This window comes from Pelodiscus sinensis, chromosome 1, assembly GCF_052426305.1.
Source record: "Pelodiscus sinensis isolate ZL-2025 chromosome 1, ASM5242630v1, whole genome shotgun sequence".
Lineage (NCBI taxonomy): Eukaryota > Metazoa > Chordata > Testudines > Trionychidae > Pelodiscus > Pelodiscus sinensis.
Window position 1 is genome coordinate 113,449,277 of NC_143052.1, and position 18,255 is coordinate 113,467,531.

At 49.5% G+C, this 18,255-nt stretch overlaps 2 protein-coding genes across 3 annotated transcripts; both read left to right on the plus strand.

Moving 5' to 3' along the window:
- Nucleotides 1-1,745: 1,745 nt before the first annotated feature.
- LOC142818339 (perilipin-3-like) lies at nt 1,746-6,421 on the plus strand. Its single transcript, XM_075897424.2, has 8 exons — nt 1,746-1,782; nt 2,357-2,436; nt 2,761-2,956; nt 3,612-3,694; nt 3,849-4,080; nt 4,557-4,753; nt 4,998-5,120; nt 5,607-6,421. Exons 2-8 carry the CDS (start codon nt 2,374-2,376, stop codon nt 6,009-6,011), a joined length of 1,299 nt encoding a protein of 432 aa, XP_075753539.2. The 5' UTR covers nt 1,746-1,782; nt 2,357-2,373; the 3' UTR covers nt 6,012-6,421.
- Nucleotides 6,422-11,859: 5,438 nt separating this feature from the next.
- LOC102454419 (perilipin-3-like) lies at nt 11,860-18,125 on the plus strand. Of its 2 annotated transcripts, none has more exons than XM_075897372.2 (8): nt 11,860-11,882; nt 12,457-12,536; nt 12,855-13,050; nt 13,697-13,779; nt 15,498-15,729; nt 16,219-16,415; nt 16,668-16,790; nt 17,311-18,125. In XM_075897372.2, exons 2-8 carry the CDS (start codon nt 12,474-12,476, stop codon nt 17,713-17,715), a joined length of 1,299 nt encoding a protein of 432 aa, XP_075753487.2. In that variant the 5' UTR covers nt 11,860-11,882; nt 12,457-12,473; the 3' UTR covers nt 17,716-18,125. The 2 variants fall into 2 exon arrangements, with proteins under 2 accessions (XP_075753487.2, XP_089625639.1); XM_089769513.1 differs by lacking the exon at nt 11,860-11,882 and adding an exon at nt 12,101-12,123.
- The last annotated feature ends 130 nt before the right edge of the window (nt 18,126-18,255 follow it).

Below are 18,255 nucleotides of genomic sequence, written 5' to 3' on the forward strand. Positions count from 1 at the left end.
CCACCCATCCCTTTTAGAGAACATGTCCCGCTTTTCTGAATGGGGGCTGAAAGAGGAGAGGGGAGAAAGCTATTCCGGTTGCCCAACCCACTTCTTGTTCTCAAACAAAATGGTTCACTGTCTATCTAAGGCAGGGGCAGGTAAAATACAGCCAGTGGGTTGAATCCATCTCATTGAACTACCAGATCCTGTCTGTAGCCCAGCGAGAGCCCAAGGCGGGCTCCCTGCTTTCCCTAACCACACATGCGCCTCAAAGTGGCTGGTTGCAAGGCCCATGTTCATTTCTCAGCACTAGGAGCTGGGAGGGGGAGAGACCTTGCATGTTGCCCTTGCCCCAGCACAATCTCTCAGCTCCCATTGGCCAGCTTGCAACCTGGAGCAGGAGTACAGGAGGGGGAGCAGAGGATTTTTGGTCAATGGGAGCTGTGAGATTGTGCTGGGGTTCAGGACAGTGCATGAAGCCTGCCCTCCACCCCACCTCAGGGCACTTAGAGCAGCACAAGGGCCCTGCAGCTGGATGTTTTAAGTGGCGTGTGGAGACACAGAGGGCAGGGAGCCTGCCTGAGAACCTGCTGGGTTGCTGGCCAGACCACTAAGTAAGTGGCCAGAGATCACACTTGGCACCCCATGCCTCCCTCCCCCCAACATTATGCTCCCCCTACTACACCACTGCCTCATGTCTCAACCCAAACCTCTGTACCTCCACTCTTAGCCTCTCCAAGACCCGGCAACCAAATCCCCTGCCCCAGATCACAAACTCCTCCTGGGTCCTGGACCCAATACCTGTCCAAGATCACAAGCCCCTCCTTCGCCCATACTCCCTCCCAGACCCTCTCCAGCTCCCCAGTTCTATACCCAGCACCCCAGGTCTATATTCTGAGCTCCCTTCTGCACCCAACCTCCATCCCAGACCTTGTACCTCATCCATGTACATCATGGGAGAATGCAACTATTGACCACTTACCACATTCTTGGAATGCCCCCCCTCCTCAAAAATTATAGCCCACTCCTCATTTTTAAGGTCCTGATTGCCAGAGTATCTGAGCACCTCAGACAACGACTATAAAGCCCAGAAGTCCTCTTACCCCCACTGTGTATAGGGGAACTGAGAGGCTAAGTGACTTGCCCAAGGTCACACAGGAGGTAGAAAAGTGGATAAAATTGAACTTAGCTCAAATCCTAGGCTAGTGCCCTAAACCCTAGAGAAAACTACCAATCTTTAGAGTGCCACTCTGTGGTACAGTGTCTGGTTTTTACTTTGAAACTGGCCAACATGCAGAGGAAGCAGGCGCATGGCTCTCTGCAACCTCACCCCAGAGATGGTTTATATTTGGCAGGGATTTATTTTTTCTAGCTTTGTCAAAATAAAAGTTGAAGCTCTGTTTCAATATGTTCCCCTTTCCTCTCCCTTTCACCATTAGAAAAGGCAATGGAAGTCAATTGCTTTTTAAGTCCTACTGGTGCTTTTATCCATTCTTACTAGCAACTGTTTCAAGGCAGGCTGTGGAATCAAAGTGAGTTCAGCTGGGTGGCAGCAAACGACCCAGGCAGGTTAATTGGAATCACCTATGGTGAAGATCTCACGCCCAAACTTTGCCGTCCCCAAGGGATTTCTATTCTCTTATTGGTCAGAGAAGTGGAAGCCTTCTTTTCATTGGCTCCCTCTGAACTGTCAGTCCTGAGTGTTTCACCCCCTACACTTAAAGCACGACATCACCAAATGTGTATAAAATTCTGCCAGATGGTAAGGAGAGTAAGGCAGTGTCTGGAGTACTGAGAAAGGTTAGTGGTGTATTGTGGGACTTGTTAGTAATGGGGCTTTTTGTTTCTATAATTCCCTGGCTAGGGCTGTGTAGTCATGCTGCTAAGAAAGTTTGGATGTGGGGATGTGTTTATATTATTAAGATGCTGCAAGCAGAATGTGGTTTGGAAAGCAGAGTCTGGGACGCTTAATAATGTTTGCTGGCTATAAGGCCCTTCTTTGGTGAAGGACAGTATCAGATCAAGTTTCATTTTCATACCAGTAAGTGCTGATTACTAGATGTAGTAGTAATTATGTACTTGCTGCCTTCCATGGGCTTATTAAAGTAGAACAGTTTCTATGGCTCAGTGATGTGAGACAGAATTCTCCTGTGTTCTCCTTATCTCTAGCAGAACTGAAATGCTTTTAAGAAGCAGTGACAGTGTATGTACTAAAGAGCAAATATTTCTCTAAAGAGGGGCTCCTTGTTAATCTGTGGGAGGGATGGCCATCTTGTTGTCACTTCATGGAGCAGAACAACCTTCTCGGCTCTGAGTGCTGTAACTCCAGAGATAGTTATGGCTTGTAATGTAGCCTCTCTTTGCCTTGTCTCAGGCCTATCTGACTAGACCATGACTTCTAATGGAAAAGATACCAATATGTCTGCTCCAGAGCACAGGGAGAAGGAGCAACAGGTGGGTATTTCCTCTTAAGCCTCACTGTTCTGTCTGCATGTTGAACCATACAGTTGGCTGTTGATTAATAGCCGGCTCCACACATGGATACCTTGGTGGATTTTTTTGTTTTGTTTTTACTTTTGACCTAGTGTCATCACTCCAATGTCAGAAGCAGTTCTTTAGCCCTTCTGCTCTACAGCCTTTCACACCATTATATAATCTTTTGTTGGGGGGGGGGGGGCAAACACAGTCAAGGGTATAACCACTTGACCAAGCAATGGGTCAGCTCCAGGACAGGCACTTGCTTCCCTGACTGCATTGTTCTCCCCCTTGCCTCACTAGAATGTCCTGGAGAGGGTGGCCAATCTCCCTGTGGTCAGCACTGCCTGTGACCTGGCTGCCACTGCCTACACCTCCACCAAGGAGAGCCATCCCTATGTGAAGTCTCTCTGTGACATGGCAGAGAAGGGAGTGACCTCCCTAACCAGTGTTGCAGCCAGCAGTGAACAGCCAGCTCCACCTGCACTTGAACCTCAGGGTGAGTAAAGTCTGTAACTGTCTGAAGCAGAACTTTCTATTTGTGTGTTTGTATGACACAATCTCTTGACCGTAGGGTCTCAAGATCAAAAGGCAGGTAGCAGTGGGGCTAATGTGATTGTAGGAATGATTGAGCAGCCCTGAGATACTGGAAGCAGGTGTTTCTAACGACTAGTATGGCACATGCAGTCATCTCCACTACTGCCAGGTGGTGAAGATTCATGTTCAGCAATTGCTCAATGGGAACACAAATGACCATCCTTACTCATTCCCTTCATGAGATCACTTCATTGAACCTTTTGGAGCCATGAAGTGTTGTAAACGTCTGAGTGCCTGCCAGAGGGCTGAGTTGGAGATCAGTTAGTGCTTGACTATGGAGTGAGACCTTTACACTCAGTCTTACAGCTTTGGAGACTGTCCAGGACGAGCATCCTTACACAAGGATATCTCTTAGCCTGGGGCAGGGAGAGGCAATCACCGCACTGGGAAGATGGGAAAATCCCCTGGTAAACTGAGATTAGTTGCAAGTGATAATGGGCAGCTTCTTCAACCCTAATGGTTGCTGCCTGAGCACATGACAGATGTGAGCCAGATTCTGCATTGCAGTAGCAAAACTGACCGTTAAGGAAACTACGTCCTGGTGTGTCTTCCTACAGAAGCAACAGGAACGGAGTCGGCTTCTGAAGTACCAGACAAAGTGGAGGAGAATCTACCAACCCTTCAAGAGACGGCTGAGAAGGTAACTCACCCCACACAGTGACTTGGCCAGGTCTTAGACAAGCAATACTGCTCTGCTTCCTCCAGCAAAAGGCCGTGCCACCACTTTGAGCATGAGGTGGTATCTAGTCTTGCTCTGAATTACTGATCATGCCTTGCTGGATCTTTCCCTCTAGGCCATGTCAGACACACTGACAGATATCAAGGAGAGCATGACCAGAGTGGTGGACATGACCAAGGAGGCCATGCAGGATGGTATGAAGACCACCAGATCTGTGGTGGCAGAGGGCATGAGCACCGTTGGGGAGTCAAGAATGGGACAACTGGCCGTAAGTGGGATGGAAGCCATGCTGGAGAAATCTGAAGCGCTCTTGGATCACTACCTCCCCATGACTGAGGATGAACTAGGTCAGAGCACAGGAATGATGGGGCAAATTTCTTTGAAAAAGCAGGGTAACCCTCCCTCTGGTCCAACCTCCTCTAGGTGTCTCAGTCTTGTCCTACAGTAACTTCATATTGTAATGCTCATGCCTCAGCGGGCATGTACCCAGATTAAATGACAAGATGGTCCTGGAGGGGAAGCATGAGACAGATGGGGGAAGAATAGACTTTATCCAAATGCTCAACCAGGCTTGGTAGTCTGTAGTGGAGTTAGTAATAGAGATGCAGCAGTGTTAGTCTGGTCTTGCTGAAACAAGACAGGCCTATGCAGCACTTTAAGACTGTCTCGTTTTAGTGGGGTTAATTATTGCTCCTCTTAAAGGCTGAGGTTACTTCCATGGTATTAAAAGGTGCTAGGAAGCTCTGGTTCCAAGTGTTCGGGGTAGGATAGTGCAGCTTGTGCTCCTTCCCCCAACATCTAATCTGAACAACCTTCCCTCTAGCGGAACTTGCGGAATCCGTGGAAGGGGCTGAAGTGTCTGCGGCACAACCACAAGAGCATCGCGGCTACTTTGTGCGTTTAGGTTCCCTGTCCACCAAACTCCGCCAGCGCGCCTACCGCTATTCCCTGGACAAGATGAGATGCACCAGCCACAGCATCAGTGAGGCGCTTTCCCAGCTTCAACAAACCATGGGACTGGTAAGGACTTCTTGAGGCTGAACCCTTCTGACAAATACAGAAAGCAGCCGGCCTCTGATTCCCTTCCCTCTTCATATGCTCCCCTTAAGGCAGGGAAGACTTCAACTCCCTCCTTCTGGACCAGGGCTCAATGAGGCTGTGTGCAATGACTAGATCTCTTCTTGCTGCATTTGAGCATCCCCATCTGAGGGCTGGCAAATGACAAATGCTGACATGTGCTATTGTAACCTAACTCCTCCTCCAGATTGAACACCTCAAGCAAGGTGTGACACTGCAAGATGTCCAGGAGAAGTTCCAGCACGTGTGGCTGAACTGGAACAGAAAGCAGGCAAGAGGCAGTGCGGTCACAGACTTGCCGAACACAGAGGTAGGTGTTGGCTTGCCCATCTGACTAGAAGTTAGATAGTATTCTGGTCCTGATGACTATTGAGCAGCTGTTCCTCCAAGGAAACTTGAGTGATCTCTAGGGCCTTTCGACTGACAATCCTGAGCATAACGAAGACTTACTTGCTTAGAGATCCTTAAGTTTGTCACATGAGCAAACTGTGCAGAAAGGCGTTCGGTCACTTAGTTGCTCTCTTAGCTATGTGCATAAGAAGGGGTTTCCTGGACATACCTCTCACTTAGTTACATGGCTTATGGACTGCAGTGGCGATCCAAGAGCTCCTTCATTTATCTAATAGAGCCAGATTGCTCCTTCCCTTCCTCCTGAAAAGGCTTTCTATAGCTAGTGGGCTTTCCATCAGAGACCTTGCTGGTTACTGGCATGGCAAACCCGACTGCAGGAGATAGCAGTGAGTCTGATGCCTTTTGTGTGAGGAACATAACATACAGCTGCTTGTCTCCCCACCAGGTGGAGTCGGAGACTCTGGCCATGTCCCGCAGCATTTTCCAGCAGCTTCAGGATGCCTACTGGGTGCTAGTATCCAGCATTCAAGGTCTCCCCGCCAACCTTCAGGACAAGGTGCGACAGATGTCCCACAACATGGGAGAGCTCCATGCTTCCTTCTCCACTGCCAGCTCCTTCCAGGATCTCTCCAGCAGCCTCCTGACCCAGAGCCAGGAGATGGTGACCAAGGCCCAGGAATATGTGGATGAGCTGATGGCGTACGTGATGCAGGATACGCCTCTGTCTTGGATTGTGGGACCCTTTGCCCCATTGGGGAAGGGCTCTGCAGAGTCCCTGGCACCACAAAATCAGGAAACTGAAGCTAAGGAGACAGAAGTTGTAGTGGCATCCGAGTCTAAGGAGCCTTGAGCTGGAAACCATTTCAGCTTGGAAGCCTGAGGGCAGAGTTCCTCCATATCCACCAATTCAGTCTCCTTTGCCTTCATGTACACTAGCCCTGTATGGCCTGCCGAAGTAGGCTAACACCAGGAATCCCTGTGCTTGGATGTCTGCAACTTCTGGCAGGGTGACTAGTCCTCCTGCTAGATAGTAATGAATAATGTACTTCAGCAGGCTACCTGTTCCTGTGTCTCTTGGCTCACATGTCTAAATCTGAAGGAAGGGGTCTGACAAAGTAATAACTTAGACACACGAACCATCTGAAGCCCAAGCTGCATAACTTAGCATGTTGTGGATGCTAGAATGTAGATTTCTTATCTTTATACTGGCTTGTACTTACAACCACTCTGTCTTCAAAATAAAATGTCACTGCATTTGAATAGTCTCGTCTTCTCATGTCTAAGTGTCTTCCAGGTCTATAGTAGGTGATCTGTGCCCAGACTAGTCCTGCTGTAGACATGCTCATTTTTCAGTAGCAGCAACTGGTGTTAGTGGGGCGGACACTTAGTCTAACTTCCCAGTCTAAATTCCCAGGCTTGTTTCATACTAATAACCAAATTTAGAACTCGAAGGCTCTAGATCAACTACTCCCCTTTAAACAGGCAGTGGCTTATTGCTAAAATTGGAACAAATTGTTAATATTTCATTTCACGTGCCTTAGAATGGCACTTGGCTTTTCAGGAAGCAGCCTGTGATAAAGTAAACAGCTACAGGTAAGCTAAATACTACTTTGTCCAGCTTCACTATCTGGATTGCTCCAGCAGGCACGTATGGGGGTGTGGCTTTCTTACTAAAAGAGGAAGGGAGAGGCAGTCTCAGAACAGGGTTGTCATAGAGGCTTTTGGGTATAGGTGTCCCAGAATATTGGGTAGTGCATGTACCATGATATCAGAATCAGTTGGATCATGAACAAAACCTTCACTATCCCCAACTATTGGAGCAGCATATATGGATATGACAGTAAAGATTGTACTAGGAATTTTACACCTTGTGCACAGTGGCTACTTTGAATACTCCATGTACTAGACAGCTTTTGCCACAACTGTGGCTTTTCACTTAGTTACTGTATTTTTTCCATCTTATACAATACATTTAAACTCTTCTTCTCAATGGAAGGGGGCAGTTTAATTAGAGAACATGGCCTATGCTAAGTATACTATGTACCTTGAAACCCAGGTCTTGACCTGTGTGTAGAGTTAAGGATAGTGAAACAGTGCTCCACTCAGCAATGTAGGACTTCCCTGAACCACAACCATTTTCACAAAGGCATTCCATCCTTTAAAATGCAAGAAAGGGAGGGATTTTTCCTCAACAACCCAAGTCATAGGGATCATGCAGTGCTGAGTAGAACTACAAACACTCCTTCACAACTGAGTGCCTGTAAGGGAACTGTGGGTTTATACTAACCCCCAGGCCAGACTTGAGTGACAGCTTACTAGCTTGTCAGTTTCAGATCCTAGGATATTCCCAGTCCTAATAGCCCCTTGTGAATCTCCTAAACTGCTCCTCTGGAGAGAATTGTTCCAGAAGCCTAAAGTGCTAAGGCTGGCACGAGTGCATTCCTACACTAGAAAATCAGCTATATTGGCTCAGGGTGTCCCCCTCATCCATGTGCTACATCCTTAGAACCCCCATAGCAGGGGCACAGCCTGTTACAATATGATGTACAGGCAGTCCCTGGGTTACATACAGATTCAACTTACATACAAGATAGGGACAGTAGGTTTGTTCTTAAGTCGGAACTGGTGTCCAGATTCAGCCTGGTGAAACTGATCAGCAACTGATTCCAGGAAGCTTGGGGCAGAGCAACTCTGCCTCGGGCTACCTGTAGTCAGCTGCTGGTCAGTTTCAGCAGCGGCTGAATTGACGCCTGGGGCAGAGCAGCTGGTGTCCTGCTGGGATGCTTCAGTAGTGCTGCTCCTTGGTGCTACTGGACCAATGCAGCAGCAACCAAGCTGCTCTGCTCCAGGCATCCTGATTCAGCCACTCCTGAAACTGACCAGCAGTGGCTGAATCAGGTCACCTGGGGCAGAGCAGCTGGGGTGAAGCCGGGTTGGTCCAGTAGCGCCCAGAGAGGCACTGCGGGACCAACCGGTAGCGCCCCAGCTGCTCTACCACAGGCATCCGGAGAAAAGCCTCGGGGGGGGGGGGGGGGCGGGTGCACTAGCTGTGCGGGCGGCGGACTGAGATGCACTGCGGGTCCCGCCGCCTGGGTCCTCCACGGCTTTGCTCCACGTTTCCCTGGACTGCTGGAGACCAGCAGACCGGGGAGCAAAGACAGCCACGGCGTGTCTGGGCTGTCCCGCTGCCCGCGTGCTCCACGGCTTTGTTCCACGTCTCCCTGGTCTGCTGGGGGACTTCCCCCCCCAGCAGACCAGGGAGAAGCGGAGCAGTTTTTCTCACCCTGGAGAAAGCAGGGGACGAGACCCCGTTCTCTTAGGCGAGAAAATCCCCGTTTGTAATTGCGAATCCGACATAAGTTGGATCCGAGGAACTCGGGGACTGCCTGTATTAGTTATTAACAGTTGAATCATGCTGGAAGGGTATAGCAAGTGGGGCTCCACAGGGGTCTGTTTTGGGACCAGTTCTGATCACGCTTAATGATTTAGATATTGGCATAGAGTACACTTAAGTTTACAGATGATATCAAGCTGGGAGAGGCTGCAACTGCTTTGGAGGATAGGGTCAATTCAAAATGATCTAGAGAATCAGTCTGAGGTAAATAGAATGAAGTTTAATAATGACAAATGTAAAGTGCTCCACTTACAAAGGAACAATCCTGTTCTCCATTCTTCCCAGTTAGCATAGCCAGAGGTATGGTGGTATCTGATCAAAAAAGGAATCCAGGGAGCTTCAATCTGCACCACTGAGCAGGCAGTTAAAAATCCAGTTGGTGGCACAGGAGGTTTCTGGGCTCAAGACAGACTCCTTTACTCACTTGGCTCTGCATGATTCCTGGAAGCAGCCATCAGGTCCCTCTGGGCTCCATGTGGTGTCAGCTGCCATTGGACAGGACCTGGGACCAATGGGAGCTGCAGGGGTGGTGCCTGCAGGCACAATGGCAGCACACAACCAACTTCCACCTAGGGATCACAGGAACTAGAGCAGCACCACCCCTGGTGATCACAGGAACTAGAGCAGCACCACCCCCAGATCTCGCAGGCTCCAGCCCTGATTGCTTCACCTTCTGCCCCCACAGGTACTCAAGCAATACCAAGTAAATCTGCCATTCATGTGACACTAGATTATGGAAAAACTTTTGAAATATAAAAGCAGCAAAAATAGCTGGGTAGGCAGCAACCTGCCCCTGCAGAGAGAGCCTGACATGGTAGCTTGGAAATGTGTGAACTGCCCTGTTCAGCTAAGGAGGGTAACTCCCCTGCCAAGTGATGGTGAGAGACATTTCCAGGTTTTTAACAGTTTCACTGCTGATCAAAGTAAGGGAGAAAGGAGAGGGAGGATTGTGGATCTGCATCATCTGCTGGGAGAAGCATCTCAGTTTCATTTTCACAGTGAGAGTGGATGGCATCAGGGAACTATTCACGCTCCCATGGCCACCCTTTGACCCTTGGGGTACAGGGCCAGATACCACCAAGCCTACAGAGCCCAGCTAGCCATTGGGTTCCAACAGGAACAGCAAGGGCCAGGTAAACAGTTCCCTCTTTTGGGCTGGATGCTGCTTCATCCTCACCAGGAGGCTGGGCACCAGCCCAGGCAGACATCACAGTTCTAGTCAATGGAGAGTCTCAAGCTTTTTTTTTTCTCTTCATTATTGTGAGGTAGGGATAACTGAGATTGACCTATCACATGACTGGGCTCCAGGCAGTGACTCTTGTGTCACTCTGCTTATGCCCGGGGTGTGTCTGAAACTTCCTGAGAGGGACCCACGGCCAAAGATCCCAGCAGAGCAAGCACAGTCCTGTCCTGAGCACCTGCACAGTCTGCTCTGAGTAGCACCTCACACGGGCAGGGCTTGGATCGTGGGAAGGGACAGAGCCACCAGTTTTTGTCCCAATACAAGCCTGAGGGAGAACAATGAAGGGGTGTCAGAGGGAGAAATATTCTTTTCTCCCACCCATCCCTTTTAGAGAACATGTCCCTCTTTTCTGAATGGGGGCTGAAAGAGGAGAGGGGAGAAAGCTATTCCGGTTGCCCAACCCATTTCTTGTTCTCAAACAAAATGGTTCACTGTCTATCTAAGGCAGGGGCAGGTAAAATACAGCCGGTGGGTTGAATCCATCTCATTGAACTACCAGATCCTGTCTGTAGCCCAGCGAGAGCCAAAGGCGGGCTCCCTGCTTTCCCTAACCACACATGCTCCTCAAAGTGGCTGGTTGCAAGGCCCATGTTCATTTCTCAGCACTAGGAGCTGGGAGCGGGAGAGACCTTGCATGTTGCCCTTGCCCCAGCACAATCTCTGAGCTCCCATTGGCCAGCTTGCAACCTGGAGCAGGAGTACAGGAGGGGGAGCAGAGGATTTTTGGTCAATGGGAGCTGTGAGATTGTGCTGGGTTCAGGACAGTGCATGAAGCCTGCCCTCCACCCCACCTCAGGGCACTTAGAGCAGCACAAGGCCCCGAAGCTGGATGTTTTAAGTGGCGTATGGAGACACAGAGGGCAGGGAGCGTGCCTGAGGAACCTGCTGGGTTGCTGGCCGGACCACTAAATAAGTGGCCAGAGATTACACTTGGCACCCCATGCCTCCCTCCCCCCAACATTATGCTCCCCCTACTACACCACTGTCTCATGTCTCAACCCAAACCTCTGTACCTCCACTCTTAGCCTCTCCAAGACCCGGCACACAAATCCCCTGCCCCAGATCTCCAACTCCTCCTGGGTCCTGGACCCAATACCTGTCCAAGATCATAAGCCCCTCCTTCCCCCATACTCCCTCCCAGACCATAAACAATCTCCAGCACCCCAGTTCTATACCCTGAGCTCCCTTCTGTACCCAACCTCCATCCTAGACCCTGTACCTCATCCATGCACATCATGGGAGAATGCAACTCTTGACCACTTACCACATTCTTGGAATGCCCCCCCTTCCTCACAAATTATAGCCCACTCCTCATTTTTAAGGTCCTGATTGCCAGAGTATGTGAGCACCTCAGACAATGACTATAAAGCCCAGAAGTCCTCTTACCCCCACTGTGTATAGGGGAACTGGGAGGCTAAGTGACTTGCCCAAGGTCACACAGGAGGTAGAAAAGTGGATAAAATTAAACTTAGCTCAAATCCTAGGCTAGTGCCCTAAACTCTGGAGAAAACTATCAATCTTTAGAGTGCCACTCTGTGGTACAGTGTCTGGTTTTTACTTTGAAACTGGCCAACATGCAGAGGAAGCAGGCACATGGCTCTCTGCAACCTCACCCCCAGAGATGGTTTATATTTGGCAGGGATTTATTTTTTCTAGCTTTGTCAAAATAAAAGTTGAAGCTCTGTTTCAATATGTTCCCCTTTCCTCTCCCTTTCACCATCAGAAAAGGCAATGGAAGTCAATTGCTTTTTAAGTCCTACTGGTGCTTTTATCCATTCTTACTAGCAACTGTTTCAAGGCAGGCTGTGGAATCAAAGTGAGTTCAGCTGGGTGGCAGCAAACGACCCAGGCAGGTTAATTGGAATCACCTATGGTGAAGATCTCATGCCCAAACTTTGCCGTCCCCAAGGGATTTCTATTCTCTTATTGGTCAGAGAAGTGGAAGCCTTCTTTTCATTGGCTCCCTCTGAACTGTCAGTCCTGAGTGTTTCACCCCCTACACTTAAAGCACGACATCACCAAATGTGTATAAAATCCTGCCAGATGGCAAGGAGAGTAAGGCAGTGTCTGGAGTACTGAGAAAGGTTAGTGGTGTATTGTGGGACTTGTTAGTAACAGGGCTTTTTGTTTCTATAATTCCCTGGCTAGGGCTGTGTAGTCATGCTGCTAAGAAAGTTTGGATGTGGGGCTGTGTTTATATTATTAAGATGCTGCAAGCAGAATGTGGTTTGGAAAGCAGAGTCTGGGATGCTTAATAATGTTTGCTGACTGTAAGCCCCTGCTTTGGTGAAGGACAGTATCAGATCAAGTTTCATTTTCATACCAGTAAGTGCTGATTACTAAATGTAGTAGTAATTATGTACTTGCTGCCTTCCATGGGCTTATTAAAGTAGAACACTTTCTATGGCTTAGTGATGTGAGACAGAATTCTCCTGCATTCTCCTTATCTTTAGCAGAACTGAAATGCTTTTAAGAAGCAGAGACAGTGTATGTACTAAAGAGCAAATATTTCTCTAAAGAGGGGCTCCTTGTTAATCTGTAGGTGGGATGGCCATTTTGTTGTCGCTTCATGGAGCAGAACAACCTTCTTGGCTCTGAGTGCTGTAACTCCAGGGATAGTTATGGCTTGTAATGTAGCCTCTCTTTGCCTTATCTCAGGCCTATCTGACTAGACCATGACTTCTAATGGAAAAGATACCAATATGTCTGCTCCAGAGCACAGGGAGGAGGAGCAACAGGTGGGTATTTCCTCTTAAGCCTCACTGTTCTGTCTGCATGTTGAACCATACAGTTGGCTGTTGATTAATAGCAGGCTCCACACATGGATACCTTGGTGGATGTTTTGTTTTGACTTTTGACCTAGTGTCATCACTCCAATGTCAGAAGCAGTTCTTTAGCCCTCCTGCTCTACAGCCTTTCACACCATTATATAATCTTTTGTTGGGGGGGGGGGGGCAAACACAGTCAAGGGTATAACCACTTGATGAAGCAATGGGTCAGCTCTAGGACAGGCCCTTGCTTCCCTGACTGCATTGTTCTCCCCCTTACCTCACTAGAATGTCCTGAAGAGGGTGGCCAATCTCCCTGTGGTCAGCACTGCCTGTGACCTGGCTGCCACGGCCTACACCTCCACCAAGGAGAGCCATCCCTATGTGAAGTCTCTCTGTGACATGGCAGAGAAGGGAGTGACCTCCCTAACCAGTGTTGCAGCCAGCAGTGAACAGCCAGCTCCACCTGCACTTGAACCTCAGGGTGAGTAAAGTCTGTAACTGTCTGAAGCAGAACTTTCTATTTGTGTGTTTGTATGACACAATCTCTTGACCGTAGGGTCTCAAGATCAAAAGGCAGGTAGCAGTGGGGCTAATGTGATTGTAGGAATGATTGAGCAGCCCTGAGATACTGGAAGCAGGTGTTTCTAACGACTAGTATGGCACATGCAGTCGTCTCCACTACTGCCGGGTGGTGAAGATTCATGTTCAGCAATTGCTCAATGGGAACACAAATGACCATCCTTACTCATTCCCTTCAAGAGATCACTTCATTGAACCTTTTGGAGCCATGAAGTGTTGCAAACGTCTGAGTGCCTGCCAGAGGGCTGAGCTGGAGATCACTTAGTGCTTGACTATGGAGTGAGACCTTTACACTCAGTCTTACAGCTTTGGAGACTGTCCAGGACGAGCATCCTTACAAAAGGAAAATGCTTGGCCTGGGGCAGAGGGAGGCAATCACTGCACTGGGGAGACGGGGAAATCCCCTGGTAAACTGAGATTAATTGCAAGTGTCAATGTGCAGCTTCTTCAACCCTAACGGTTGCTGCCTTGTGATGTGAGCCAGATTCTGCTTTGCAGTAGCAAAACTGACCGTTAAGGAAACTACGTCCTGGTGTCTCTTCCTACAGAAGCATCAGGAACGGAGTCGGCTTCTGAAGTACCAGACAAAGTGGAGGAGAATCTACCAACCCCTCAACAGACGGCTGAGAAGGTAACTCACCCCACACAGTGACATGGCCAGGGCTTAGACAAGCAATACTGCTCTGCTTCCTCCAGCAAAAGGCCGTGCCACCACTTTGAGCATGAGGTGGTATCTAGTGTGGTGTAGAGCTTGACAGCAAGCTGTAGGGTGAACCGATGCCCTTTTTAAAAATGGGACTGTCCTGTCTTTGGTCTTCCTATCTCTCCCTCCATCAATACTGGTGGATTTTCTTCCTGGCAGGATCCCTGTTCCTCAGCTGCCTGTGTGCCAGGTCTGGGCGGGGGCAGGGCATGAATCCAGTAGCTTTTGCATACCACAGAAACCTGATAAGGTTGTTGGCAGGGCAAAGCTGTAGCAGGTGAAGCCAGGCTGCTTGTCCATCAGCCGAGCCCGTGCTGTGCCATCTCATTTGACTTCTGGCTGAGCACTGCAAGGTGCAGCCTCTGGTGGAAGAGGGCAGGCAGCACTTAGTTGTGTGGTGGTGCTGCTCAACAGTTGGCCCTTTACATGCCCCCCCCCTTGTTGCTATCCTCCCGGTTGTGCCCCTTCTTTCCCACTGCTGAGGCTGGGCAGAGAGCCAGCCCCTGGTCTGAGTGCTCAGCTTGCAAGTATGGTTGGCAGGTTCTTTCCTTGTTCCAGGGCCTTCCTGGAAAACCCTCTAGTTCAGAGTCCTGGCCAGGAGGAGCCAAGCCTTGTGGGCATCACTCTCACTGCACTCCCATAGGGAAGCTTTTGTCCATCAGCCAAGCTGTAGAGTGGCAGGAGGAAGTGATTTCCAGTCTGGTCATGACTCCAACCCCAGAGGTGCCACACGGCTCTAGATGAGGCGCAGCATCCTCTTCACCCACCTCCCCACACCCTGGGTCCTGTCCCAAGGGAGTGTGGGACTGTTGCATCCTCTGGGTACTTGCCACTGCTGAGCCTCTCTGGCCAGGTTTGCTGAAGACTCTGCAGCCTGGTTGTCTCAGCTCTGGTGCTCAACACCTCAGGGCTTAACACCCTCCTGCCTGTGCTACAGCCTGTGGACCAATGGCAGCTGGGTGAGGTCAGTGGCAGCTGCACCTCCAGGTTGCTGCTGGCTCCTCAGTACAGTGCAAGCAAGAAGACAAGCTGCTTTGAGCTACAGAGGAGGGTGGGGAGAGGTTGAGTTCTGCCAGGATGCAGGCTAGGTCACCCCTTCCCTCCTCCCCAGGAGCTGAATCTCCAGGCCCTTCCCACCGTAGAAGGTGGCGGCTGGTCACACTGGAGTGAGTACTGAAGGATATCCTGGCAGGAGGGGCCAAATAACCCTGTGCCAACCATGTACTAGCTTGAAGACAAAGCAGCATGTCTTGGGAGGAATGGGTTGCTCCCTAGAGGCAAAGCCAGGAACAGAGGGTGGAGATGGCTGGGCAGGGAAGGTCTCCTCATGTCACCACCCACCATACCATGTGACAGATGCATGGGAGATTCACCTCTCCCTGTATGAATCATAAAGATAAGGTTTAAAAAAATCCAAGCTACATTTTTTTAAACATGGACTCTGTAAACTGCATGTTTGACATCTGCACCTAATGGGTCTCATAACTCACTTGAATGAGTAATCACTATTTTACCAGGTATTCATATGTCTGACTTCTGGAGCTGAGCAGATGGTAATCCACTGCTTGGACTTCAATCCCTCGATCCATATGGGGTTTTTATTGCTCTGAATTACTGATCATGCCTTGCTGAATCTTTCCCTCTAGGCCATGTCAGACACACTGACAGATGTCAAGGAGAGCATGACCAGAGTGGTGGACATGACCAAGGAGGCCATGCAGGATGGTATGAAGACCACCAGATCAGTGGTGGCAGAGGGTATGAGCACTGTTGGAGAGTCAAGAATGGGCCAACTGGCCATAAGTGGGATGGAAGCCATGCTGGAGAAATCTGAAGCGCTCTTGGATCACTATCTTCCCATGACTGAGGACGAACTAGGTCAGAGCACAGGAATGATGGGGGGCAAATTTCTTTGAAAAACCAGGGTAACCCTTCCTCTGGTCCAACTTCCTTTAGGTGTCTGTCTTGTCCTACAGTAACTTCATATTGTAACGCTCATGCCTCAGCTTTGCGTTGGTGGGCATGTACCCAGATTAAATGACAAGATGGTCCTGGAGGGGAAGCATGAGACAGATGGGGGAAGAATAGACCTTATCCAAATGCTCAAAACCAGGCTTGGTGGTCTTTAGTGGAGTTAGTAATAGAGATGTAGCAGTGTTAGTCCGGTCTTGTTTCAGCAAGATCAGACTGTGCAGCACTTTAAGACTGTCTTGTGTTAGTGGGGTTAATTATTGCTCCTCTTAAAGGCTGAGGTTACTTCCATGGTATTAAAAGGTGCTAGGAAGCTCTCGTTCCAAGTGTTCAGGGTAGGATAGTGCAGCTTGTGCTCCTTCCCCCAACATCTAATCTGAACAACCTTCCCTCTAGCGGAACTTGCGGAATCCGTGGAAGGGGCTAAAGTGTCTGCGGCACAACCACAAGAGCATCGTAGCTACTTTGTGCGTCTGGGTTCCCTGTCCACCAAACTCCGCCAGCGCGCCTACCGCTATTCCCTGGACAAGATGCGACGCACCAGCCACAGCATCAGTGAGGCACTTTCCCAGCTTCAACAAACCATGGGACTGGTAAGGAATTGCCAACTTCTTGAGGCTGAACCCTTCTGACAAATACAGAAAGCAGCCGGCCTCTGATTCCCTTCCCTCTTCATATGCTCCCCTTAAGGCAGGGAAGACTTCAACTCCCTCCTTCTGGACCAGGGCTCAATGAGGCTGTGTGCAATGACTAGATCTCTTCTTGCTGCATTTGAGCATCCCCATCTGAGGGCTGGCAAATGACAAATGCTGACATGTGCTGTTGTAACTTAACACCTCCTCCAGATTGAACACCTCAAGGAAGGTGTGACACTACAAGATGTCCAGGAGAAGTTCCAGCACGTGTGGCTGAACTGGAACAGAAAGCAGGCAAAAGGCAGTGAGATCACAGACTTGCCGAACACAGAGGTAGGTGCTTAACTTGCCCATCTGACTAGAAGTTAGGTAGTATTCTGGCCCTGATGTCTTTTGAGCAGCTGTTCCTCCAAAGAACCTTGAGTCATCTCTAGGGCCTCTCAAGACTGACAATCCTGAGCATAACGAAGACTTACTTCCTTAGATAGCCTTAAGTTTGTCATATGAGCAAACTGTGCAGATAGGTGTTAGGTTACTAGCTTAGCTATGTGCATGCCTAGCATAACCCCACTACAACCTAATATTGTGGATTGTGTGAAAAGGGGTTTCCTGGACATACCTCTCAGTTACATGGCTTATGGACTGCAGTGGTGATCCAAGAGCTCCTTCATTAATCTAATGGAGCCAGATTGCTCCTTCCCTTCCTCCAGAAGAAGGCATGCTGTAGCTAGTGGGCTTTCCATCAGAGACCTTGCTGGTTACTGGCATGGCAAACCCGACTGCAGGAGGTAGCAGTGAGTCTGATGCCTTTTGTGTGAGGAACATAACATACAGCTGCTTGTCTCCCCACCAGGTGGAGTCGGAGACTCTGGCCATGTCCCGCAGCATTTTCCAGCAGCTGCAGGATGCCTACTGGGTGCTAGTATCCAGCATTCAAGGTCTCCCCGCCAACCTTCAGGACAAGGTGCGACAGATGTCCCACAACATGGGAGAGCTCCATGCTTCCTTCTCCACTGCCAGCTCCTTCCAGGATCTCTCCAGCAGCCTCCTGACCCAGAGCCAGGAGATGGTGACCAAGGCCCAGGAATATGTGGATGAGCTGATGGCATATGTGATGCAGGATACGCCTCTGTCTTGGATTGTGGGACCCTTTGCCCCATTGGGGAAGGGCTCTGCAGATTCCCTGGCACCACAAAATCAGGAAACTGAAGCTAAGGAGACAGAAGTTGTAGTGGCATCCGAGTCTAAGGAGCCTTGAGCTGGAAACCATTTCAGCTTGGAAGCCGGAGGGCAGAGTTCCTCCCTATCCACCAATTCAGTCTCCTTTGCCTTCATGTACACTAGCCCTGTATGGCCTGCCGAAGTAGGCTAGCACCAGGAATCCCTGTGCTCGGATGTCTGCAACTTCTGGCAGGGTGACTAGTCCTCCTGCCAGATAGTAATGAATAATGTACTTCAGCAGGTTACCTGTTCCTGTGTCTCTTGGCTCACATGTCTAAATCTGAAGGAAGGGGTCTGACAAAGTAATAACTTAGACACAAGAACCATCTGAAGCCCGAGCTGCATAACCTAGCGTGTTGTGGATGCTAGAATGTAGATTTCTTATCTTTATACTGGTTTGTACTTACAACCACCCTGTCTTCAAAATAAAATGTCACTGCATTTGAATAGTCTTGTCTTCTCATGTCTAAGCGTCATCCAGGTCTATAGTAGGTGATCTGTGCACAGACTAGTCCTGCTGTAGACATCCTCATTTTTTCAGTAGCAGCAACTGGTGTTAGTGGGGCGGACACTTAGT